A 27,384-nucleotide genomic window follows, 5' to 3' on the forward strand; every position below is an offset into this window, starting at 1 on the left:
CACTGCATACCTTTCTTCTCACCCTTTCCTGACAAACCTCCCTCACCCAACCACCTATGCATCCACCATCCCCTCACCCTTATCCCCCACCCTACCCCATCCATTCACTCATCAAACCTTATGCTTTCTTTCACAGCCATCATCCCCTAACACCAAAACCTCCCATTCATCCACCATACTCCAAACCACCCCTTGCTCCTATTAAGTCACATACTCACTAAACTTGACTACGCCATCATCACCCTCAGCATTACTTCCATCCCCTCAACCTCTCCAAACTCCTTATCGGCCTGTTCTTCAGAGCCTCACAGCCCTCTCTCTTCTTCCTCCCAATCTTCATGCTTCCAAACTCCCCATCTTTACCCCCACCACTATTTCGCAACCCTATCACAATACCTCTCAAACCCATTATCAACCATCTTGGTACACAGAATTTTGAAGGGGAGTGTCCAAGGCATAGAGGTGGGAGGACCATGAATCAGCCAAAGATAAAATATATGTGACCATTGTCACTGGGGGCCCCACACTGAGATTGCTCAATCAGGGCAAACTGCAAAGAATGAGGCAGATGATCCCCCAAACTGGTGGTTATTCTAATAATTAGATTTACCAACCCAGTGACAAAACAGCTTCTACAATACCTTCCTGGTTACCCAGAAGCCAAAACCACAGCTCCCTTAAATCAACCCAACCTTGGGCTCCCACCCAGGCAGCCAAGTCAAATATGATGAGGATTACTGAAAATCTCAAGAGATCAGATGTATATCCACCTGGTAAATGAATATTTCAGATCTTAACCTAATACACACTAACAGCCAATTCTTATTAACTAAACTAAGATTTATTAAAAAAATAAAAGAGTATTGTGGTTAAAAGATCATTATACATACAGATATTAATAGAGTTCTCAGTTTCATAGTAGAGATGGTGAGCTGCAAAAATTCTTTCCAGAATTAATTCATCAGGTTATAGTCCAAAATAGGCAGTTAATGTCCAATATCAAGGTGAGGCAGACTGGAGCTGGAGACCTCAGTCTTGCTACTCAACTTCCCCTACCCAAGCTTAAGCAGATCTGAGATAACAGGATCAGGTCCTAGAGTTCTTGTATAGATCTCTGGCAGACTACTATAGTACTCTTGACAGCGTGATAACACAACAGGCCTTCCTTGAATGAAGAATAGGTAATGTACATAGCTGCTCTGAAGTAAAATTCCCTATTGCCTATGTATACACAGGTAAACTAATAGTATTCATGGACATAAGGCAATTATCCATTCAAATTATCAAGGCATTCCATTATTGCACAGACAATTTAAATGGAAGACAATGTAAGTAATATTATTTCCTGCAATATCTTACATCTTTGACCTTAAGGTTAACTGAACCATCCACAAGCATAATATAATGTAATTAAGACATCAAAGTGAATTAGCATCCACAAGCTAATCTGGTTGCATGGTTTACATCTGACAAGATATAGGTAAACACACAAATAAGTTTGAATTTCAAAGCTCTACTCTAACGTGCTTTGTTAGTTATTGATAAGGAATGGCTCTAATTACCATTTAGCCTGCTAGTTGCTTAACCCTTTCTGGCTCAGTGTCACACCAGTCAAACTAAAAATAGGGCACTTGGACCTACCTGGCTGTGTTATACAGGCAGTCTGACCTGACAAACCAGGGGCAGTTTTCTTTATAGGGCTGATGCTATGATACAGCACTGAAAATACCTCGCCTCTTAGCAATCTCCCTGAGCCAATCTCCTTCTGTGGATGGGCTCTAGACCCTCCCATATTTCTAACGCAACCCCCCTACACTCCAGGTGCTGTACGAAGCTGGGGGCGGGGCCAAGTGCTGTGCGAGGGCGGGGCCACGTGCTGTACGAGACTGGGGGCGGGGCCAGACGCTGTATGAGGCTGGGGGCGGGGCCAGGCGCTGTACGAGGGCGGGGCGGGGCGGGGCGGGGCGGGGGCAGGCGCTGCACCGGCGTTGAGGGGGGGGGCAGACGGCCGTCAGGCCAACCTCCCCTCAGGCCCCGCCCCTCAACCTCGTCGCCGGCCGGTGAAGCGGAGCCCGGGAGGCGGAGTGACTCCGAGCTGTGCGACTCCACGGACGGTCGGGACAGTGGCAGCTCCGATCCCTCCAGCAGGTAAAGTAGTGCCTAAGCCCCCCCGCCCGGCTCAGGCTCCTGCTGCCCCAGCGCGGCCCCGTGACACAGGGCGACGGCCGCGTCCTCGCCGCGGTGTCGAGTCCCGCTCGCGCGGATCGCTCCGCCGGCGGTGGTGCTGAGGCCGCGCCGCCGCCATTTTGGCGCCTGGCTCCTGCTGCCTAGTCGCGGGGACCCGTCCGGTGAGTGGGGGCAGCGGGCGGTCACCCCGCCAGGGCTTGTATCGCTGCTCGGCCAGGCGGGCGGCGCGTCCCCGGCCTCCTTTTGCCGCCCCCCCCGGCGCAGGATTTGCTGCCCCGCTGTCTGGGGGTGGCCCCAAGCCCCCCCCGCCCGCCGGTCCCGACGCGGGGCCGCTCCCACTCCTCCCTTCCCCCCCCCCCCCGCCCGCCGGTCCCGACGCGGGGCCGCTCCCACTCCTCCCTTCCCCCCCCCCCGCCCGCCGGTCCCGACGCGGGGCCGCTCCCACTCCTCCCTTCCCCCCCCCGCCCGCCGGTCCCGACGCGGGGCCGCTCCCACTCCTCCCTCTTCCCCCCCCCCCGCCCGCCGGTCCCGACGCGGGGCCGCTCCCACTCCTCCCTTCCCCCCCCTCGCCCGCCGGTCCCGACGCGGGGCCGCCCCCACTCCTCCCTTTCCCCCCCTCGCCCGCCGGTCCCGACGCGGGGCCGCCCTGCCCTTGGAAATGTGTGCAAGGCCTGCAGACGAAGCAAGGCTGGGAACCACTTTGCCAAATCCAGGCGCGGGAGGTCTAGGCCAGGGCGGTGTGTTTGTACCGCGCCTAGCATCTGGGGGCCTGTGCGGGGCCCTGGGCGATCACTGCACTACACAGACCAGCAGCAACGGCAGGGCTCCTACGGAGGGAGCAAAGTGTGTGTTTCGGGCCTGGAGGTAGCGGAGCTTGTCCAGCCACGGGTTCTGTAATGCTCCCCGCCGAAAGTTAGGGGCAAGAGGCTGAGCAGTCCCCGTCTGTTACTCTGAGTAATTGTTGTTATATGTGTTCCCGGCACCTGCAGCACCACTGGTCTCTTACCTTCCAGTTGCTGAAGTCCAGTTCGTCCATCGGATGATTTAGTTGCATAACGTTATACTAAACTAGTAAAACCAGAATGTTTGAATATTTGTGTACTACTTGGGAATAGTATTTCAGATATTTTGATATCACCCCAAGGGTTGGCTAGGCAGATGCCTTTACACTTTTATCTTTCTTTTCAGCTCTACTTCTTTATCACTTATTTTTGTCTTAACTTACATTTTAAGATATTCAGCGTAGGGTCTCCTCCTCATTTGTCTGTAAAACGTGTGCATACTATTTATGAAAATCTAGATAAGTCTTAAACATTTTACATATATTAACCTTCCATTGAATACATCTGCATCTGGGATGGAATATGCCAGCAATTTTGCATCACCTACACGAGTTTTAAATGTGATTAATTCTTGGATACTTCATTACCAAAAGATATTGACAGATTTGAGAAACTGTAGAGAATAGCATAAAGTGATTTGAGGAAATGTGGAATGAGCTACATGTGTGTATGTTGGCTAATTGATAGGTAAGTAGTGGGAGAGAACATGAGTCTACAAGCAGATGACAAAGATAAACATCAAGGAGGAAATGAAATTATTGAAAGACGTAAAAAGTGATTCATGAGTGATGTAATGAAACTGAGGGAAAAAATTGACTGTGTATTGTTGACAATAACATTAAGATATGTTAGATTGTGGAATAGTCTATCAAGGGAAATGGTAGAAGCCTAGTTACTTCCCATATTTTAATCTGAAATAGACAATTAATCCAGACTACATAAATATAGGGACCTATCTTTTACAATTTGAGGGATGGATAAAATGATTTACAGTAATTAACCATTGCTTATTCCTAGCAATACATAGTGTCTAGAGACCCTGTCAACTGAAACATTGCATCTGTCTGAACACTTTTACTACTATTGGTGTAAGTAACATTAAAAATAATATAACTCAAGGATTCCCAAACTTTAGTAGCAGGATTCACCCACTCTCACTTGCAACCCTATAAAATTGTTTACATGTAAAAGTAATATTAGGAAGGTATTGTAGTCTAGACATCTTCTAATACAGTGTAGCAGCTGGAAATGAGGCGCTAGCACCATGTGACCAGCCAGCTCTCTGGGCCACCAGCAACCTCTATTAGAACTGAAAAAGATTAGAGGGAAAAATTTAATTTTACTTTGTGTGTTTGATGGTCACTTTCACTGTTTCCCTTGTTTTTGTGGACTTTTCACAGGCATCAGGGAAGAGAAAAGTATCTTTAGGAAAATGTGTCTGCAAAATGACAATATTTGGCAGGGGACTCAGAAACATGCCTGTGACCGGAGCCTACTTTTAACTATTTTTTTTTAATTGGCTAGATTTCAATTTGACATTGTCTGTGTAATAAGCCATTGCTACTTATGCAGTGTGATGTGTCTTACATACATATAGACTGTGGTGACAATGGAAGAAACTGATTTTTCATATATTACACTGAAAAGGATCCATGGTTAAAATTGTCAAAAGTGCCTAAGGGACCGTGGAGCCAAATCAATGGGGTTTAAGCTCCTAAATCTCGTACGTACTTTTTGAAAAATTTACTCTGTCAGTTCATGTCTATTTTAAGGTTTTATAGCCTAGCCGATTGCTATAGTAACTGAGCACCTTCTACATAATATCAATAGCAAAGTCCCTAGTGGACTGGTTCCTCCTCCCTTTTTGAGGTAAAGCCTGCTCGGGGTGCTTTGTTTTTGTTGTTTTGTCTGTTACAGACGTTTGGGTGGTGGTGTGGGTGTTTGGTTAAATGGGATATCCATGTTAAGACTCATGCTTGCTATGATGCAAAGTTTTTTTTCAAAGAGGAAGATTTTGCAGCATCTCCTAAAGATGGTCAGACTGAATTGCCTAGTTCATTTAAATAATGAAACGGTTTGGGCACTTTGCCTGTAAAGCAGATGGCTGTACATTCAACTGTAAGTTTAAAACAAGTGTAAACTTAAATTAAAAATATCAAATGTAAAATTATTTTAAAACATTGATTTGTGTCCATTGTGGGAGTTGCACCTAGTGGGATAAGAGGCAGGTGCTAAAACAGGAGGAATTACCCTTTGAGCTGCAGAGATAGTTTATTGCCTCGTTCCTTGAAATCTGACCCATGCCGTGCTTGTAAAAAAATTCAGAATTTGAAACTTTGTCAGTTGGTAACTATGCAAATCTTCCAAGTATGTATACCACGCTCATCACTATTGGACAAGAGGGTTTTGTTAAAATATCAGAAGCTTGAGTTTGGGTCTTAATGGAATAATAGGTGTGTGAGAAACTAGAAAATCTGTAAAACCTTCCACGTACTTAGGGAAAAGAGCAGTAAAAGCCATGAATCCCCTTTACAGCATTATAAATGATGCAGGACTTTAAGCTTGGTCTTGTGTGACAAAGTAAGGAGTAAGAACAGCAAAATAAGGATAATCGACTTGAAAAAAAGCAGACTTTAACAAACTCAGGGAGCTGGTAGAAAAAATCCCATGGAAAGAAAATACAAGGAGTTTAGGAGAGCTGGCAGTTTTTCAAGAAGACCATATTAAAGGCACAACTGGAAACTATCCCAGTGCAAAAGAAAGAGAGCAATAGTGGCCTCTTACTACCTTCCTATATCAGGAGCTCTTTAATGACCTGAAATCAAAAAGGAATCCTACAAAAAGTGGAAATGTGAACCAAAAAGGGCTGTTGTAAAGAGGACAGTGATCGATGTTCACTGAAGGCAGGACAGGGAGTCATGGGCTGTGTTCCCTCTAGTCTAAGCTGCGCAATCTGACGGCTGCCCAGGAGTGATTCAAATGCTGCACACTTGATTAGCAGAGCTGCGCACATCCAGCAGCGTGTGTTCAGGTGCCTCTCCCCCTGCTGTTTTGCTGCCATGTTGCTCTACCCTCTGCTTTGAGCCCCTGGCCAGCTGCTCCCGGGACCCTCCTGCTGGCTGTGCTGAGTGGGGGGAAGAGGGGAGTGCTGATGTCAGGGTGTCCCATTCCCCCTGCCCCGTACCCCATCTTTGTAGAGCAGGGGAGAGGGGCTCTGGATCAGTGTTTATAGTAGGGGTGCCGAGAGCCTTTCAACCAAACTGTAAACCCTGTATATAATGGAAACCACTTCAAGTCACAGGTTTCAGAGTAGCAGCCGCGTTAGTCTGTATCCGCAAAAAGAACAGGAGTACTTGTGGCACCTTAGAGACTAACAAATTTATTTGAGCATAAGCTTTTGCTCAGATAAATTTGTTAGTCTCTAAGGTGCCACAAGTACTCCTGTTCTTTTCACTTCAAGTCAGGGAGTGCTGCAGCACCCCCCCACACCCTTAGTTCCAGTACCTATGGACAGGGCTCAGGAGTCAAAGCAGGAGAGAGCTGCTGTGGTCTGAGGTCTGAGCAAGCCTTCTGGGCGGTGAGTGAGGGCCTTAGAGACAGCGCACGTCTCTCATAGCCTTCCCCAGCAACCAGCACACAATCTCTCTCTCACTGGCTCCCCCTACCCAGGTACCCCATCTCTGCAGAGCAGGGGAGCTTTCAGTGAGTGCCTTAAAGAGACTGCGCACGGCGTCTCTCAGAAACTTCCCCAGCAGCCAGCACGCGTGCTCTCGCTCGCTCACTCTCACTCATTCACTCTTGTATTGTTGTTGTTACATCTTGATACTTCCTGCAATGTGCATATATTCTTTGTAATTTTAGTCTTTTGAAATGTGTTATTTTAGTTTTTTGACTGGTCTATGCATTTCATATTTTTTATTTCTCTCTTACTATTAAATTTAATTCTTTGAGTAGTGAGTTCTAAAATGCCTAACCTCTCCTGGCTGGAGTAATTATCGCTATGGTAACTTTTTAAAAATATATATTATATCTAGTTTTTTTGTTTCTACTGGTGGCGCACCTCCACACATTACCTTGGTGCACAGAACAAAATTTATTCTGCACATAGATGGAAAAAATTAGAGGGAACATTGGTCATGGGCGTAATTTGCAGTAAGAGAGAGGTTATAGGAAAATCTTTCTAACGGGGTAATTAAGTTCTGGAACAAGCTTCCAAGGGAGGCTGTGGAATTCCCTTCACTGGAGGTTTTTAAGAACAGGTTAGACAAACACCTGTCAGGAATGGCCTAGGTTTACTTGGTCCTGCCTCGGTGCAGGCGGCTTCCAGGACTGCATTTCTATGATTCTGTGATGTGTTCACACAAGGGTGCTGCGAAGATCAATGTTTTCAGATTGTGAGGCGCTCAGATGCTGGAGGGATGGGGGCCAGATAAGTATCTAAGATGGATACAGATTGTTGTGGACATGGCATCATAATTTACGACTTTCCTTAAAGAAAGGAATATTTGTCTGATTCAGTTTGCCTATTCCTGAGGTAAGAGTGCTCTCTGCTCCATCAAACATCTTAGACTTTATAGGTGCTAGTGCTGTGAATACAAAATGTATTATTTGTATTACAGTAGTGCTTGGTGGCCCCATTGTACTAGACACTGTGCAAACCTGGAGTACGAGAAGACCCCGTCCAAAGGGTTTACAATCTACATAGACAAGATAAAGGGTGGAAGAGAGAAATCATTGGACAATACCTTTGTTCTTAGGACTTCCTTATTTTTTATTTCTTTAGCCTAGTGTGTGCAGCATTTTACAGGCAACAAGAAAGGCAAGTCCCTGGGGAGTTTACACTCTAAATTAGATGTGACGTAGCAAGGGGTTGTGTTAAACCAGTGCTGAAGAATGGGGATGGGAGCACAAGGCTTGTATGCTCTGGTCTGTATTACATTAGTCTCTGTCCCTGCTTTGGAATATGGCTAGTTGGAGTCCTAGCTGAGCAGAGCACAGAGATGCTATTGTGACAGGATGGCTAGGCTCCCCGGCACTTGTGCTGCTTGCTGTTCATCTGACTTCTATAAAATGCAAAACCCTATGTTAATAAAACATGTCCGCCTCTTTCTTCTCCCCTCTGCACTGTTTTCCGTGAAGAGAGTTCCTTCCTTCCCTATAGGGAAAGGAGCAGCAGCCCCTAGTGCTGCTCTACTTCTCCTCTAGTATGTATAAAACCAAGCTGATCCACTTGCCTGTCAAAAGTTTTCAAGCCCTGAGAAAGGGCAAGGTGGCTCATCGTGATATCTCTGTGAATACTAACTTTAAAAACTCTGACATCTCTGCTTGTACAAATCTCGCCCATAACGTTGCAGTTCTGTTTTAATTTAAGTTTTAGGTTTGAAAAAAGCAGAATGAGTGATCAAAACATGTTCACTCACTGACACCTTTACGTGAACGTATTTGGATAGCTGCACCCAATGTGGTCCTTAAATCAGGAAGATAAATAGTGTTCGCTTTGTTCTGGACACTGTTTTTTGCTTGTCAGTAAACTCCTTTTGCAACCATTTTTTTCCTGCGTCGCAAAGCCACGTTCTTCATAGCAGGGAGGAGCAGGCAAACTTTGAACCTTTTAAAAATAATTTATCCAAGTGCAAAAAAACTTGAAATGTCTTGTGTGAAAACTGATTCCCAACCTGACCACCTAAATAACAGCAAAAAGGAGCTGTACCAATTTTTTTTGAACAAATTCCCTTCTTCCCTGAAACACAGCGTAAGAAATCTCAGCCCAAAGTAAGTTTTTCAGGCAAGTTGTTTGCCTGAAAATAGGGGCTTAGACTTTAAGTTCTTCCTGATGTTTAACTCCTCACACTCGCATTACTGTTCCCATCCAAAAACACGTCAAATGAAAGTTATGGTTATGTAACAATAAGTACAAACACTATGAAGAATTTTACCATGAGTAAAAATCTTTCCATAAAAGAATGGATATAAGAGTATGTATGAACTTCAAGGGGTTTGGTCTTGAAGATGTCAGTTTCTATGATACTTAATTTCAGTACCTTACTTTCACATCTACGCTTGTGAAAATTCCTATTAGACATTCCAGAAACAGCCTGTACTGACATAGTTACCAATCAACAAACATCACCCTTATTTTTTTGTTACTTACATTTGTAATCCATGCCACACCCATCACCATAAAGTCAGAGTGCCTCAATTTAAAAAAAAAAAAAAAAGGTGAAACTCAAACAATTATTCAAGGAAAGCAAAATATGTTGCTTAGTAGAGGTGGTCTTTAGACAAAGGAGGGACAAAACTACTCATGTTTTGGGGATACTTTGATGTGGTAGGATTAGAGTTGCCTACATGAGTGGACTTTTGTAAAGATCTCACTGTACTTTATATTGAAATATGTTTGTATATATTGCTAATATCTGCAGTAACTATGACTACATAACCACGTATTATAATAATGTAGGGGGGCGTTGATTGATTTTTAAATCAGTGATTTAAATGGCTGGTTTGGGGGATTTTGTTTGGGTTTTTTTTGCATTTATACTTTATTTCCCTAAAGAAAAGTTTATTTTTATTGGTTCGTAACCGCTCCCAGTCAACATGTTTTAACTACATACAGTCTGAACACAAAACCAGGTGTTCTTTGTTAACCAGGACAATACATTATATCTAGTTATTTAAGTAATGATATAGCTTAACATACATTTATCCAGATTCTTTTAATGTTTACATTTTTATGTTAGAAAATGATGAATGATGCATTTCTTATTTCCTAAATGAATAATTTTATGCTTATGATTTGTGTCGAGCTCTATTTGGATTGAAGTTGGAATTCAATCCAAAATGTGCATTTTAATTTTTTATTCGGTGAATAAAACTATCTTGGATACATAAGGAAAAAAGTTTATCAAAACATATTTTGCATTTAAAACTGAGTTCTTAAACAAAGGAGGTATTCTCTCCAATTAGTGTATTGAAGTGATTGTCTCTGATCACATCCATTAAGATTTTAGAACTAGCATATCTCATCCTCTCACACCTAGCTTTTATTCATATATTGGAAGAGGAAAATAACCTTTTCTGCTTTATCAGCTCCCAACTGGTTTCTTAACTTTGCATGAGCTAGTCATTGAACTGAACTAGTTGAATAAACCGAAATGAAGAAAATACTCTCTCTGAAGCTGCAGCTTTTGACAGCAGTAGCCTCTGCTGGTTTATCACTTCAGCAAACTGATTCCAGGTGCTTAGTCAGTCACCAGTTTCAGTGGTTTGATTTTCTTTAAAACTTAGCAGCACACATACTGGTGGAATTTTTTTATTTAAATTATTTAATAGATTATAGTACAGTTGGGTCTTAGCATAGGCGGTTATAATTTGAAACAGGTTTATATTTTAAAAACAAATTGTTTTTAATCCATTTGTATCCACCTTTTATTGTACAATTATATTCTAACTATATGTAAGTGTTTATCGTACACCTCTACCCCGATATAACGCTGTCCTCGGGAGCCAAAAAATCTTACCACATTCTAGGTGAAACCGCATTATATTGAACTTGCTTTGTTCCGCCGGAGCACGTAGCCCCATCTCCTCTCTTCCCCCTCCTGCCCCCCAGAGCGCTGCTTTACTGCGTTATATCCAAATTCATGTTATATCAGGTCGCGTTCTATCTGGGTAGAGATGTACCATATTTATCTTGTACAAATACATTTCAGTAGTATACTAAAGTTTGTTCAATGTGTTAACAAGTGGTCAGTTATTACAAATAAAAAGTTTAATGTGATTTTTCACACCATTTTAAAACAGAACGTTTGATCTGCACTGGGAATATAGCTTTTAGCAACCCTGAGCTTCTCTAACTTTTTACACGTGTACCGCACTTCATATAGCGATAGTTGTTGACACCTTTGTTGTGTGGTACCATTTTGGATCACACAACATCCTGTGGCTATAGCAGCTTTTTACAGGGAGAAGTGATAGTTAGAAAGTATTTATAAATGTCTAATGAAAATTCAGTATCTCCTTTTGGTCTTCATTCCATCTGGGCCTCTGGCACGTTCTCTTCCAGCCCTTTACACACACTTGTAGGCACATGCTTGTAGGCTCTTCTGCATATTTTTCTCTCTGACTGCCCCAGGATGCCCTACCCCCAATCCTCCTGTTTAGTTATCTGGGTCTCTTGTTCCCTGGACGTTCCTCTACCACTTTTGTCTGGCAGCTCATATATCTGTGGATGCTTCTGTAGCTGTGACCCCTAGTGGGGCCAGCCACATTGGCTTTTCCTTGTTTAGTTGAATCTACAGATATTCGTTCTCTTCCGTTGAGGAGTCTGTCCATCAGTAGAAGCAGCTGGAAATGAAGGTTCTAATTCCAGGTGATCCTCCACCTCCTGTGGGCTGACAGCGAGGGCTTTGTTTGAGTGCCTCTGAGCTATATTACCGTGACTGATTATTCCCATGCTTCTCAAAGCTTCAATTTTGTTAACAGGCATGGTCATGAATTGCATTTTTTGCTCATGTTGCTTAACTCCATGCTAACAGAACCCTTTCTTGGAACATCCTTTATAAGTACTTTATATCAAAGGCCAGGTACACTCCCTAGCATGTCTGTGGATTGAAGAATCTGGTCTGCCTACAGGACAACGAGATTGTAAGGAGTGGCTTAGCTAAGTGCTGGGAGATCTACCAAAGGGCAAAGAGAGAAGTCTTTCTCCAGGCCAGGGGTTCTCAACCCCTGGGGGTATACTGAGGTTTTCCAGGGGGTACATCAACTCATCTAGATATTTGCCTAGTTTTACAACAGGCGACATAAAAGGCACTAGAGAAGTTAGTACAAATTAAAATTTCATATAGAAATTGTTTATACTGCTCTATATACTATACACTGAGATGTAAGTACAATACATCTCTACCCCGATATAACGCTGACCTCGGGAGCCAATAAATCTTACCGCGTTGTAGGTGAAACAGCGTTATATCGAACTTGCTTTGATCCACCGGAGCGCTGCTTTACCGCATTATATCCGAATTCGTGTTGTACCGGGTCGCGTTATATCGGGGTAGAGGTGTATTTATATTTCAATTGATTTATTTTATAAATGTATGGTAAAAATGAGCAAGTAAGCAGTTTTTCAGTAAGTGTGCTGTGACACTTGTATTTGTCTGATTTTTGTAAGCAAGTAGTTTAAGTAAGGTGAAACTTGGGGTGTGCAAGACAAATCAGCCTCCTGAAAGGGGTGCGGTAGTCTGGAAAGTTCCAGGCCACTGGGTGGTGGTGAAGCTGCTCCTGAATCAGGTCCATGGAGAGCTCCTCATGTGAGCTACATACGGTGCTAGGAAGGCAGCTGTTCTCCGGGACCAAGCATTGCCTCCTGAGTGCCTGGCCAGCTATATTTCTTCCCACTCTATGGCCTTAGTAAGGCCAACCAAAGATTTGACGAGTGTAATTGTATATCTGCTTCTGTGGCCTGATTAGAAACTCTTACGGCACATAGTGCTAACAGCTAATTTTTGGGAGGGAAGCCCAAAACCAACCCTAGTCTATGTACAAGACTTTGTTCAGCTTTTCATTTAACGTCCGTTTCAAGTGCTAAAACATTCTAATTAGGAAGGGCATTCTTAACAGTGATGCTAATTAACCACTGGAACAATTTACCAGTGGATTCTCCATCACTGCCCATTTTAAAATCAAGATCGGATGCTTTTCTCAGAAATCTACCCTAGGAATTATTGTGGGGCAGGTCTCTGGCCTGTGGCTATGCAGGAGGTCAGACTAGATGACCAACATGCTCTTTTCTGGCCTTGGAAGCGGAGTCGGTGACAAAAGTCATTCATTGTGGTGTGATTTTGATTGATAAACATTTGTTTAAACTAGGATTTTTATAGGGAGTGAGGGGCCTAACTGGCACCTCACAACCGTAAATGCTTCTGAAAACCCCACTCTTAATCCCTAACAAAGTAATTGAAACCTCATTTAACCAAACAACTCAAGGCAACCTTACCTGCTGCTAATGATGCCTTCATAATGAAAATGGCCAAGACTTGCGCAGAGAGGCTTTTCCTTTCATCCCACTGATTGCTCAGACGCATGCTGTCCTGCCAATCACAAATTGGTGGAACTCTAAGGCACCTCCTATTGTCTATCTTAGTGGAGTTTATTCATCACTGTTCACTTCGTTTACAGAGAAAATGGAGGTCTGCAGTCCCCCCTCCTCCTCCTAGATGCCAGGTGATTGGCTGTGACTGGGATGGGGAGGAGCTAAACCAGGGTGTATACCAATAGGTTTTTTAAAATATATATATTTTTAAACATTAAATAAATTTTTCTTTAAAAAAAATCAATTTTGAAATTTAAATTTGAAATTGACAGCCTATAAAGTTTAAACTAGGTTCAAAGGGGGAAGGTGACAAAAGCCTAAGGGTAAATATGAGGAAAGGTGACTGACAGAGGGTAGGAAGTTGGGGTGTGTTATTAGGGAAAACTTTCTAACTATAAAGATGGATAGAAACTGGAACAGGTTACCAAGGGAGGTTGTAGAATCCCCATCATTGGAGGTGTTTAAGAACACCTCTCAAGGATGGTCTAGGTCAGTGATTCTCAAACTTTTGTACTGGTGACCCCTTTCACATAGCAAGCCTCTGAGTGTGACCCCCCCCCCTTATAAATTAAAAACACTTTTTTATATATTTAACACCATTATAAATGCGGGAGGCAAAGCAGGGTTTGAGGTGGAAGCTGACAGCTTACGACCCCCAGTTTGAGAACCCCTGGTCTAGGTTTATTTTGCCCTGCATCAGCATTGGGGGATGGACTCAATGACCTCTTGAGGTCCCTTCCAGCCCTACCGTTCTATGATACTGTGGCCTAAACTATTCAAGCAGTACATGTTTGCTGTAGAAATTTTAAAGGAAAGCCAAACCAACTGAACTGGTGGAGGTAACTGGGTAAGCATATGCAACAAGAGTGAGTGCTAAGCCAGCTTTTAGCAGCAGGAGACTCTTCCACAGCTGCAGAGAGAAGATTTTCTTTATCACAATCCTGCATCCTGGCAGGGGTTAGACCAGTGGCTCTCAACCTTTCCAGATGACTGTACCCCTTTGAGGAGTCTGATTTGTCTTGCGTATGCCCAAGTTACACCTCACTTTAAAACTACTTGCTTACAAAATCAGACATAAAAATATACGTGTCACAGTACACTATTGCTGAAAAATTGCTTTCTCATTTTTACCATATAATGATAAAAATAAATCAATTGGAATATAAATATCGCCCTTGCATTTCAGTGTATAGTATACAGAGCAGTATAAGTAAGTAACTGTCTGTGAAATTTTAGTTGGTACTGACTTCACTAGTGCTTTTTTGTATCCTCTTGTAAAACTAAACAAATATCTAGTTGAGTTGATGTACCCCATGGAAGACCTCTGTGTACCCCCAGGGCTATGCGTACCCCTGGTTGAGAACCACTGGGTTAGACTAGCTGACCCTTGCCGTCCCTTCTAACCCTATGGTTTTAGGATTTCTGAGCAGACCAAGGTGAAAGCTCGCTGAAAATTGAGAAACAGATGTGGAATTGAAAAAGCAGGAAATCTGGTTTTCCTCTTCCAATCTGTGAATAAAAACGACGTGTGAGAGAGAAGATTTACTAGTGCTAAAATCTCGAAGGACATGGTGACGAGAAACAATGAGTTCCGTTCACTAACTGCAGATAATACTTCCTTTACTTAATAAATCATTTAGTTTTAAATACAAATATTTAATATGCTGGGTATAAGGTAGTTACTGCAAACCCAGTTTTTAAAAATGCTGGTTATGTGCAATTTTGATTGAATCCCAGTTTCCATCTAAATAGAGCTTGACCCATCACAAAGACAAATTAATCTAGTAAATAAGAAAAGTGTCATTCACCATTTTCTAACATAAAGTAAAAATCATGAATCTGAATATGTTAAGCTACATTATTGCTTAAAAATAAATGTATCAATATAGCTTTTCCTCCTGGCTAGCAAAAATTATCACCAAATTGAGTTGTAAACCATCATGTTTTAATGGGTACCAAATAATGAGTCCGCTTTTCCTTTGGAAAATAACTAAAGTACAAATACAAAACAAGATTAAAAGGTTTTATTTAAATCACAGTTTCCTGCTTATGGATTCATGATTAAGGCCCCACTTCATTTGCAATATTGCAGATCCTGCCGTATTAGGCTTCCACGCAATTTTGATGTTTGTTGGCTTACTTTGAACAGTCCACTATTTTACATACATTTTGAGGTTTGCAACATCGTATTTTAGGTCTTCCCCATTAGTATTTTCCACCTTAACTTAGGTAGCTTTGGCAATACAGTACACCCTGAGTATAATGCCCTTCACAATAGCGAACCTTGGACTATACCGAGCCCATCCCTGGATCCTACCATTGATGCCAAACCATTGATGCAAACCATTAAATCTTTGGAGATGTGTTCTCTTTCTATCCATCAGTCGCCCAACAGTGTAATGGATTTAACACACTGGGCAGACTCCAATGCAAAAGAAAAGCACAGCGAAGATGCAGAGCAGAATGGGTTTTTCAAGGAGTGTTCAAGGAAACAGTAGACAAACTGAAGGAACACGACTGGAACACTGAGGAGTGGGTTGCCAGACCAGCTCAGCAAGGACCAAGGTTCACCCAGCCCCCACTGTCCTTTATAACAGCAGTTTGGGTATTTGGGCTGGTCTACACTGGGGGGGGATCGGTCTAATATACGCAACTTCGGCTACGAGAATAACGTAGCTGAAGTTGACGTATCTTAGATCGATTTACCTTGGGTCCTCGCGGTGCGGCATCGACGGCCGCAGTCCCCCGTCGACTCCGCTTCCGCCATCGCTCTGGTGGAGTTCCAGAGTCGACGGGGAGCACGTTCAGGGATCGATTTATCGCGTCTAGACGAGACGTGATAAATCGATCCTCGATAGATCGATTACTATCTGCTGATCGGTTGGGCCCTTAGATGTGAAACAAGTGAATGTGTTATCAGCGCAGGGGTTCCCTCTGGAGGCAATCCCTATGCTTGGCCGTGAAGCTAAAGCACAGCTTCCTCGTACACATTTTTAAATGATCTTGAAGAGTTTGGGGCTTTAGCTGCAGTTCTACAGTGTTTTCCAGAGTTAGCAAGGATAGCAAAGCTACCACTAGCAATCTTGCGTAATTCTGTGGATGCTGAGTGTGCAGTATCTCGGTACGGACAGGTCTTCCCAAAGCAAAGACAGGGCATGATGGAGACTACTGTAGCGGGCTGTACTGCATTAACATTCAGTGCCTGTAAATGTAAAAAACTAAAGGGACTGAACTTGATTTCTAAAGCAGTTGTGTTAAGACTTGGTCTTCTGAATTTTATATTGTACCGGTCATTTTTTTTGGCTGTAATATAGTTGAAGCAAAATGTCTGGTTTATCAAAAAAATTCAAAGGTATAACATACTACTTGAGTGTTTATATTGTTCCAGAAATTTTTTCGTAAACAAATAGGTTTACTCCGGCTTTTCCAAATTACCACAGTTAAAGGTCCATTATCACTTTTCTGTGATTTTTCCATGTCTTGTCCGCAGCTCAGCTGCAATTATTTGACAGTCATCCTGCGATTCAAGTAGGGCCTTATTCATGATTGAAATGGGTGATTTAAGCCAGTCCACTCAGAAGGAACTCCTGTTCCCAGGCCTGTGGAGCAGGATTATTCCACTTGAGGTGGAGTGTGGGAGTGCCCTGAAGAGGAAGGGTTGGTTGCTCCAGGGGGCTGTAGCACAAACTGCAGAACAGAGGCTTTTGTTCCGTTCATGCCTTTCAGGCATCTAAGTTTGGCGAATTGGGCAGCTCTCCAGCTGGGGGAGGTGATGCTATATTGGCGGGGACACTTGAGGGCTGCAGGAGACCCAGTGACCCTCCTTTCTTCTTCCTGCAGGAACTGGACGTCATGCTGGGCTCCGGGTTCAAGGCCGAGCGTTTGCGAGTCAACCTGCGCCTGGTTATCAATCGCCTCAAACTGCTGGAGAAAAAGAAAAGTGGGTATCTCATGGTGGTAGCTGCAGGGCCAACTCTACCGTGCTCTCTGCCTGACCCCAGCACTCGCTGCTCTTGCTAGCTGGGCCCAGCTGATTGTGCCAGCCTGCTCTCATAGTTGGTGTTTCCATCTTGTTGTAAAACTTCCAGTGCTTGAGAGGCCGAGGACTGGGGCAGGGAAGATGCAGGCAGCTGCAGAGCCACATATCTGGGGCCCTCTGCTTTCCCTGGAAATAAAATTGGCTCAGGGCTTAAATCGTGCCTTGTTCCCAGGGTGTCCTAGAACTAAGAATGGCTATACTGGGTCAGACCAAAGGTCCATCTAGCCCAGTATACTGTCTTCCAATAGTGGCCAATGCCAGGTGCCCCAGAGGGAATGAATAGAAGAGGTAATCATCAAGTGATTCATGCCCTGTCACCCATTTTGAGCTTCTGGCAAACAGAGGCTAGGGACACCATCCCTGCCCATCCTGGCTAATAGCCATTGATGGACCTAACCTCCATGGATTTATCTAGTTCTTTTTTGAATCCTGTTATAGCCTTGGACTTCACAACATCCTCTAGCAAGGAGTTCCACAGGTTGACTATGCATTGTGTGAAAAAATATCTCCTGTTTGTTTGTTTTAAACCTGCTACCTATTAATTTCATTTGGTGACTTCTAGTCCTTGTGTTATGAGAAGGAGTGAATAATACTTCCGTATTTATTTTCTCCACACCAGTCATGATTTTATAGACCTCTATCGTATCCCCCTTAGTTGTCTCTTTTCCAAGCTGAAAAGTCCCAGTCTTATTAATCTCTCCTCATACGGCAGCTATTCCATACCCCTAACATTTTTGTTGCCCTTTTCTGAACCTTTTCCAATTCCAATATATTTTTTGAGATGGGGTGATGAGATCTAGAAGGTGCAGATTGTCCTAAGGTCTCCCCACTAGTTCTCTCCGGCATGTGACCAGTAAGACAGGACCTTGAGCTGACAAGATGCAGGGGCTGGTACTTTGAAGCAAGCTCAAGGGCTATGTGAGTGATCATTCCTCCCTTGGCACAATGGCCTTTAGCCCCCAGCCTGGGGCTTGCAGTGCAGGGGGCAGCTTCTGTGCCCTGAGGTGGAATCTCAGGGTGACCATGCTCTTCCTCCCTAGACATTCGGGCAGAAGGATGCCCAGTGCCCCCATTTTTATTATTGCCCACAGCACCCAAAGCCTGGAATCCCTGGCCCCTGCCCAAACGAACTGGTGCTCTTGAGTGTGACAGAGTAGGGAGGCCTTGGTGAGGACGCGAGAGGGCTCCACAAAGCCATCGCCAGAGGAGAGGACGGAGCTAGTGAATAAGATGAGTTCCAATGCTGGTGGTAGCAGGGCAGCTCTTGGCCACTGGGTAACCAGCGCTCATGCCTTGCCCTGTAGCTGAGCTAGCCCAGAAGGCAAGGAAGGAGATTGCAGATTACCTGGCATCAGGGAAGGATGAACGAGCACGGATCCGTGTGGAGCACATCATCCGAGAAGACTACTTAGTGGAGGCCATGGAGATCCTGGAGCTGTACTGTGACCTGCTTCTAGCTCGCTTCGGCTTGATTCAGTCTATGAAGTAAGATCTTGAATACAAAATGACCTGTGGGGAGTGGGGGCGAAGGACCCGCTGGGACCTGGAGAGGAGTTATCTATAGAGTAAGAGTTTGGCATGGGCTTCCCATAGTTTGGAGGGGGGCTGGGGTTGTGTGTCAGTCTGCTGAGCCCTCTGAGGGTCTGTCTACACTGCGCTTAGACCCTGTGGCTGGTGCATGCCAGCTGGTTCGGGCTAAGGGGCTGTTTAATTGCAGTGTAGGTGTGCAGGCCTGGGGGAGCCTGGGCTCTGGGACCCCCCCCGCAGGACCCCAGAGCCCAAGCTCCAGCCTGAGCCTGCATGTCTACACCACAGTTAAACCAGCTGTCAGTGTAGTGCAGTGTAGACACACCCCTAAAGATCTGCCCTGGCTCAGGCAGACTGGCAGCTCTTGAGCTGCACACCCAAGCAGCAGAGCTGGGGTGGGTAAGCTACGGATTCGTGTCTCTGTAGGGATCTGGACACTGGCCTGGCGGAAGCCGTCTCCACACTAATCTGGGCTGCCCCACGACTACAGTCTGAAGTGGCCGAGCTGAAAATTGTGAGTAGAGCTGTGTCTGCAGTGCTGGTTGTGGGGCAGCCTCCCCGGCCGTTGGGAACTGTTGACTGCGTCAGAGGTTTATATTCCCAGCCTGGGCTGGGTGGAACAAGAGATGGGTGAATCTCTGTGGGGAGGACTGCACCCTTGGGGAAAGGGAAGGGTGATTGATTGGGGCACCCAGGGCATGGGAATGAGAGCGCATCAGTGCGAAAGCCACCATGGACAGGAGTTGAGGTGTGTGTGGAATTGTGGGGAGGAAGCTTTGTATGTATTCTGGTTGTTTTACCTTCTTTGGATGCATTGGGGGTTGGCCGCAGCTGGGGAGAGGACAGCCTGGGAGTCCGCCGAGGTCGTGCAGAGAATCTTTCCTTGGATGGTGTTTCTTGTTCACATGCTCAGGGCCAACTGATCACCAGACTTGGGGTCGGGAGGAATTTTCTCCCATTTTCAATTGGCAGGGACCTTTGGGGGCTTTTGCCTTCCTATGCAGTATGGGGTGCGGATCACCTGCTGGAATCATCTGGATATATCACATCTAATCAGTTCTCTGCCCTGCAGAGGCCTCTGGCATTGGTGCACCTCAATCTCTTCTGTTTTCTGTGACACACAAGATCTTAGGGTATGTCTACATCCAGCCGCTAGTTCGGCGGCTGGGAATCGAAGTTCTGGGTTCGACTTACCGCGTCTTGTCTGGACGCGATAAGTCGAACCAGGAAGTGATCACCGTCGACTGCGGTACTCCAGCTAGACGAGAGGAGTGCCGCGGCGTCGACGGGGGAGCCTGCCTGCCGCGTGTGGACCGAGGTAAGTTCGAACTAAGGTACTTCGAACTTCAGCTACGTTATTCACGTAGCTGAAGTTGCGTACCTTAGTTCGAATTGGGGGGTAAGTGTAGACCAAGCCTTAGTCTCCTGAAAGTTGAAATGGCTTAGTGTGACTACAGTCACTGGGCTCAATATAGGGGTACCTGGGGAAATGTCATGGCCTGTAATAGACAGGAAGTCAGATGATGAGCTGGTACTAAACTCTATGAAACTATGATGTTCTGCTCAAATTCTCCAGAATTTCTTTTCCGCTGCAGGTTGCTGACCAGCTGTGTGCCAAGTACAGCAAGGAGTATGGCAAGCTATGCAGGACAAACCAGATCGGGACAGTCAATGACAGGGTAATGGCCTAGCAGAGAAGGCTAAGTGACAGGGTGGGGGCTGCATGTCACATACAGACCCACGCTGCTTCCGGGGAGACATCGCCTGGGTTGTTCCCAGGGTGCATGTCACATTGGGGAGTGCTCCGAGCTGAGAGAGCGCAAGCAGCCCCCCTGACTGAGATGTTGCCTGGGGCAGTTCTGGGGCACAGACTTGCAGAGGCATGAAGTACGCAGCAGGGCCGGCACTTCCTCTTCAGCTGGCTGCAGCTGGAGGAGCAAGGCCACTGAGCAGAGTCTTCTTCCAGCAGCCCTGTCCCAGGGAGCAGCCTCACTCTGGAGCCCTTGCACCTAGCTGCCCAACAGCTGCGTGCCGGCCCAGGGATGCCAGCTCCTGGCCGCTGCCAGGCTGGCTGATGGCTCTGTCCCTGTGTTCCAGCTGATGCACAAGCTGAGTGTGGAGGCCCCCCCCAAAATCCTGGTGGAGAGGTACCTGATTGAGATTGCGAAGAACTACAACGTGCCCTATGAGCCTGACTCGGTGGTGATGGTGAGTGGGGCAGAGCTGGAGACCTCTGAGCTGGCATCTTCCCCTGCCACTCTTCTGACAGCCAAACCATCTCCCTCATTCCTCTGGCACTGCCATGCGCTTTGCAGCAGCCCCCACCCTGGGCATCGAGGTAGCCGTGAGCTCTGTCCTCTGACCTGCTCCGTATACGTTCCTCTTGCAGGCGTTGGAGTAGCCAGGAACCCTGCCTCTTGTTCCCCCCTTCCCATACGCTGCTGTAGCAGGCACGAGTGCCTCCCCTAGTGAGGGGGGGGTCTCCTTGACACTGCAGCGGTTGTCAAGGAGACCCGCCCTTGACAACCTCTAGGTTAGCGACACAAGCCCTTTCTCCCCCCTCAGGCTGAAGCCCCGACTGGTGTTGAGGCGGATCTGATCGACGTCGGGTTCATAGATGACACGAAGAAAGGTGGACGTGGAGGAGGGGGCGGTGGGTTCACGGCCCCGCTGGTTGGTCCTGACGGAGTAGTACCAATGCCTATGCCCATGCCATCGCCCTATCCACCTCTAAAGGGACCGGTGAGTGTGTGTCTGGCCACCCGGGAGCCTACGTGCTGACTAAAGGGGAGGCGTAAGTAGCGGGGGCAGCCTGCTAGCTGGCGGGTTTGAAGGATGTCTGCGGGTGAGGCGCTGCCTGGGACTGAAGACATTGCCAGTGTGGCTGATGTTGCCCACTGCCCCTTCCATAAGCTCCAGCAACCTTCCTCTGTCTTAAGAGAATCAGAATCCTGTGGGAAGAGAGGGTTCTCCCGTCTCTGACTGTAGCATGCTCTCACTGTACAGCAGCTGCTTGAAGCCCTAAGCCCAGACAGGGTGAAGAACTCGGGTAAGTTCGGTTAGGTGGTGAACACAGAGAAGAACCTGCAGGAACTCTTTGCAAGCCAGTGATGGGAGGGGGAAAGGACCAGAGGTCTTCAGGGGACACTCCTCCTCGCCCGGCCTGTAGGAGTGGAAAGACAGCTGGGGGAAGGTTCTGCCTCTGACTGTGGAGCCTGATGGGCTCTCCACAGGGCAGGCAAGTTGTGAGGCAGTCCAGCCACTCAGCCGCAGGATCACATTCCCAGCAAATGCTCCACTGGTGCCTGTGTGTGTTCTGCCCAGATGGCCTGGGCAGTGTCCAGGTTTTGGGCAGTAAACCTCTGGCCATTCAGTACAAGCCTGGAAGGGTCTCTGCCCAGGTTCCCGGAGAGAGTCCTGCATCATGCTATGGCCCCTGCATGTGGGTGGAATGCTTCAGGATCTGGGGCCGTGGCATTCTCTCCTCTCTTGGCCGGATAGCTGCGTGCACTGGAAGATGTAATGTTCAGGTTTTAGTACCTGGAGGCACTGGATTCCCCATGGCATTTGATCTGGTGAATAAAACCATTTCTGGTGTGCCGAGGCTGGGCTTGGCACTGCAGTGTCAGTGTCTGAGGCGTATTTGAGATGTTTTCTTCAATGTGCTTCCAGACATGACGATGATCACTGATGATACAGTGAAACCCAAAGCTGCTGCACTGTCCCACCGGTTCCACCCTTGGCTCTGCTGACTTTCCTCTCCCTGCTTACAGGAGATCTTCAATGGAGTACCTGTGGGGACTTACCAGCCTTTTACCAACATCCATCCACCTCCGATCCCAGCAGCTCCCCCAACGTATGAGTCTGTAAGTGCCTGAGCCTTCTTTATAAGCAGCAGCAAGAGTCCTGAGAAGAGGGCAGAACAGAAGCCAGAGGGAAGGCAAACTTTCATTGAACACTTCTTCCTCCCAAACTCTGCTCGTTTCTGAGCGGCTGGTGCTGCTTGCATTGCAAACTCTGCGACACGTGCAGGGTTCCCAACTCAGCCCCTCTGCGCAGGCTGGAGCGGAGAGCTGGCCTCTAAGCACTGAGCATGTTACACTTCATGGCCTTGGTGATGATGAAACCGCAGCAGACTCTCCTGAGCTGCCATGTATTTAACAGGCAGACTGTAAAGGGTCTGCGTCTGCAGCCACGGCTGGTGTTTGACTTATCCCTCTTGGATCAATTTAATATTTAACCTTAAATGAGAATTTTGGCTGACGCCAGCTTATATGATTTATACAGAACAAACTCTTCCTTACCCCTCACCGAGTCGTTGAGGGGCAGGGAGGGAGATTTCAGCTTGGCCTTTCTGAGCATACAGGTGTGTGTGGCTACAGTGGCCCCATCATGGCTTTTCTTCTGTCCTGTGGCTAGCATCCATGTATCTGTCCTCGGACTGTACTGAGAGGGATGGATGGATGGATGGGCCTGTGGCGCGGTCCCTGAGCATGCTGGCCCAGTGCCCCTTGTCACAGAAATGCAATAGCTGCTGCTTGGAGCTTTGTGCCCAAGTTCTGTTGGCTTGGTTGGATGGGTCATTATCTAGAGTGGGTTCTCTCCGCGCTCCTGGCCAGACCTCGGCCCCACATCAGGTGGGAACAAAGGAGGGATGATTTCATCCCTCCATGTGGAACTCCAGAATTTCCTTGCTGCATGCGGCTTAGCTTCTTACCCCTGCCTTGTGAGTGAAGAGGAACAGGTTCGGGGCTTGTCTTCTCTTTCCCCTCCTGATGATAAATATTTCAGTTCTGCATTTGGATAAATCCTGGTTATCCAGTTCCAGTGTCCCCCGAGGACAGCTGCTTTGTCATCTGGGCTGGAGAACATGCCCCTTGTCTCAGGAAGGGAAGAGAAATGTATGGGGCATGTCTGTGCTGGCACTGGGGCTCACATGTGACTGCTCCCCATCTGAGCAGGGCAGAGGGGAGCTGCCTGTCTCCACGTGGTGCGGGTGCTGTGGTCGGTGAGGTACACCTGGAGGACAGCCCCAGGCATTGCTTGTTTGGAGTCAGGTCTGGTTGTGTAGTGACCGTCTGTCTATTTCAGGTTGATGACCTTAGTACTGACAAGGATGTGTCTTCTGCACAGGTGGCTGGTGAGTACGCCAGGGAGGCACTGGGGGCCAATGACAGCCTGGGGCATGGGTTCCTGGAATCACTAAGAGGAAGCTTCTCTCAGGAGGGAACAATGTGTCTGGTTGGAAACATCCGCCCAGAAATGGAGCGGGCTGTGAGTCCAGACTGGAAGCGCTAACACATGGGGATGATTCAGAGTGGGGTGGCCGAAAGGAGCAGTGGCTTCCCCGGCGGGGAGTCAAAAGCCCAAGACTGTTCAGTTCCCAGCAGAGAAGAGTAAGGTGATGAGAGCTGTAAAAGGAAAGGAGTGGGGTAGATATATAATGTAGTCACTGATACAGGAGAGGGCCCTGTGCGCCTCTGGCCTCTTCTCTACGCCTGGAAGTAAGGCGAACATTTTTAGTGGTGAGAGTAATTAACCATTGGAAAACTTGGCCAAGGGCTCTGATGGGCTCTCCATCACTGACAGTTTTTAAATTGAGAGGCGGTTGTTCTGAACGCTGTGCTCTAGGAATCATCTCCCTGGCCTGTGCTGCATGGGAGGTCAGACTAGATCAGTCTCCCTTCTGAATCAGTAAGAACAAGGGGGCACAGAGTGAAATTAAAAGGCAACCGTTTTTAAACTGATACCAGGAAATACTTTGTAAATGACATAATGAACCATGTTCTGCCGCAGAAGAGAGCGGAAATGGCACAAGGCGCTTTAGGAGAGAAGGGGATGTTTGAGAACACCAGCACTGATACTGGCTTCTGTCAGAAGATGAGCAGCAGTGATCAAGCTTTGCTGCTGACCACAGATCCACATTCTGTAAAGGCTACTGAGCTGCCCACATGCTTCAAAGTAAAAGCTCATCAGCAATTCCCCACCAATGAACAAGTAGATGCGATGTGCATTTCTGAAGCACCCTCCATCATAGTGGTGTCTGGACACTCAGCAGGGGCATTGACCATAGGCAGAGATGGGATTCCAGATTAAATGGGTCCCTTGTCTGTTCCAGCCTGCTGCTTCCAACAGTGTGGTGGAGCTTTCTGTGCTGAGGAGGATAGTCCAGATAGTTGGTGGTGAATGCTGATGTGTGGGTTGGGCCCACGGGAGCTCTGGGGTTGGGCTCCTATGCCCCTGCTCACTTGGCATTCGAGAGTTAACTAGGTTGACATGAAGCGCACTTTGGAGTATGTGACGTTTGTCTCCTTGGGCTGGCAGAAGGGATGGGCTTCCGGAATTCAGAAACTCATTGGCCTGGGACTTGCATAAGAATGGCCATACTGGGTCAGACCAAAGGTTCATCCAGCCCAGTATCCTGGCTGCCGACAGTGGCCAATGCCAGGACTTATCTGTATTGTTCAGGGCAGTTTGACCTGCAGAACTAACTACGCTAGCGCCTTGTAGCAGGGAGTTCTACCTCCTAATATGTCAGCTGTTGGCTAGAGACTGACCCACCCATGACCAGGCGTGTTCTGCCATAGAATGCAGCTTCCTTCAAGTGTTTTCTATGATCTATGGGATCATTCTCACCTGAGACCTGTTGGGGTTCCCCAGGGTATCTGAATGCAGCTGGAGCTGTGTGGTTCAGCTGAGTGCCAGATGCTGTGCTGCACTGCGGTAGCTTTCTGGTGCCAGGAGTCTCAGTGCTAAGCGTGCTCTCTTTTAAAAATGTAGGAGTTCTGCAGCCTTTCTGATAGGTGTCCTGGTTTGCTTGGCCTTAGCTTTTCCTGGAGTGGGGAGCCAGGATAGGAGCACTTGTCCATAGCTTGTAATTCTGGGTTTCTCATCATAAACAGGTCCTGGGCCTAAGCCAGAAGCCTCTACAAAGCCAGGAACTGGCGCTCCAGATATTTATGATAACTTTGTGCTGCCCGAATTGCCATCTGTGCCCGATACATTGCCAACGGCATCTGCTGGAGCCAACACCTCTGCGTCTGAAGATATTGATTTTGATGATCTTTCTCGGAGATTTGAAGAGCTAAAGAAGAAAACCTAAGACTGACTCAGCTGTAACCAGTGTGTGGTCTGGGAGCTGGGACCATGCTGCTTCTCTGTGAAACAGACTCCCATAGAAATCCGTTTCCTGTATTAACCTAAAATGAATGCTCTTTCTCTTGACCTCTCTTCCTGCTGTACTTATACCAAATGCTGCTGCTGTCCTGGTATCTGCTGCTCCAGGAGGGGAACTGTGGGGGATCCGGTAAGACTGGAGCAGGGAACAGCTCTGTCAGTCAGTAGTTCAACAAGAAAGCCTTGTTCTGCCTTCTGGGTTTGACTCCTGGTTCTTTCCATGGCTCTTGCAGTGTCTCCCACAGGGATGGAGAGGGAGGGAGGATGAAGAATGACAAGTGTGGGTCCAGGTGGAGAGTCACCAGAGGGTGCCCACCCCACACATAGGGCACAGAGTGCTGAGGGTGATGGAAATCCCTTTTGAAAGGGCCACTGAGCCTGCTGCTCAGGCTGAGATGGGGAATATTATGGCAAGTAGAAGTAGGTGCTTCCTAGAGGTTTTGCCGCACCTTATACTTGCCCAATTCTCCTGGCTCCGCCGTGGATCCAGTTGCAGAGTTTATCTAGGAAGCTGATGGCCTGGTTTAGTCCCACTGGATTCTCAGGGAGCCCTTCGTGGCCTTTACTGCTTTATTTGGGTGGGAGGGGCTGTTTCCTTTTCACAAGAGGGCAGTGCTGTACAGTCTCTCCTGTTCGTCTTCAGCCTGCATCTGTTGGGAGTGCACACTGGCAGAGCAGCGGATAAAGAGCAGGGTTCTAGTTGGGCGCTTGGCAGCAGCGTTATTGGTGCCACTGGACTCAGCGCAGCTGAAGATGCTTGTGGCCAGACCAGAGATCAGTAGGCAGAGCTGCATCATTCTCCATCTACCCTGTCGCTAGCCAGTTCTGCTCTTGCTCACTGGAAAGGCCTTTAGAAGACGACTGTTGCTCTCTTCTGTGTAATGTACCTGTACATAACATTTTCAAACAGCTTTTCTTTAATGGTTTTTGATTTGTTTGTATCTTGTAGATTAGTTCCTAATAAAGTCCAGGACCATAAGCGGCTGTGTCCGAAAGGCTGCGTGTCGTCGGGCTGGGGGGCAGTGAGTGAAGCCACTCACCACTGCCCGCTCACCTGGGAAAAGGGCATCTGTGTGGAGCTGAAGTGGTGGCTCTCTCAGAAAGTGATTAACTGAGTCAGTCGTTGCTCCCGGTCGTAACCCCAGCTCTGCAGAGGGGCCTGCGGGGTCAGCCAGCAACAGGCTGGCTTGTCATTTATGGGCACGTTGTGGTTAGCCCCTCCTGCTCCTGCCTTACTGTAGTTGACGCTTTCAGCAAAACATAAGAACATGGCACTGGAACTGACTTCCTGGGTCATCAAGTCCAGACCCTGTTATCACAGGCAACCCTGGCATATTGTATCCCATTTGCAAATATATCAAACTAGTTAGTGTAGTGACACTCAGACCACCGTGGTTCAGGAGCCAAATTAGCGATCAGCATCACCCAAAAAAGCCCCAGTCGTGTGAAATGATTGTGTCATTTACTCTAGGGCAGTGGTCACCACCCGGTCGATTGACCGGTCAATCCTAGAGACTCTC

General features: G+C 47.0%; 1 protein-coding gene across 5 annotated transcripts; it reads left to right on the top strand.

Moving 5' to 3' along the window:
- The first annotated feature begins 2,038 nt into the window (after window positions 1-2,038).
- Window positions 2,039-26,841, top strand: IST1 (IST1 factor associated with ESCRT-III). Of its 5 annotated transcripts, none has more exons than XM_065416432.1 (10): window positions 2,068-2,148; window positions 16,963-17,062; window positions 18,466-18,646; window positions 19,115-19,202; window positions 20,284-20,367; window positions 20,786-20,896; window positions 21,254-21,430; window positions 22,462-22,554; window positions 23,780-23,828; window positions 25,591-26,841. In XM_065416432.1, the coding sequence occupies exons 2-10, from the start codon at window positions 16,975-16,977 to the stop codon at window positions 25,788-25,790; spliced, it is 1,071 nt and encodes a 356-aa protein (XP_065272504.1). In that variant the 5' UTR covers window positions 2,068-2,148; window positions 16,963-16,974; the 3' UTR covers window positions 25,791-26,841. The 5 variants fall into 5 exon arrangements, with proteins under 5 accessions (XP_065272507.1, XP_065272504.1, XP_065272503.1 ...); XM_065416431.1 differs by lacking the exon at window positions 2,068-2,148 and adding an exon at window positions 2,281-2,348; XM_065416435.1 differs by lacking the exon at window positions 18,466-18,646 and having other exon boundaries at window positions 2,039-2,148.
- The last annotated feature ends 543 nt before the right edge of the window (window positions 26,842-27,384 follow it).

This window comes from Emys orbicularis, chromosome 14 (genome assembly GCF_028017835.1).
Source record: "Emys orbicularis isolate rEmyOrb1 chromosome 14, rEmyOrb1.hap1, whole genome shotgun sequence".
Lineage (NCBI taxonomy): Eukaryota > Metazoa > Chordata > Testudines > Emydidae > Emys > Emys orbicularis.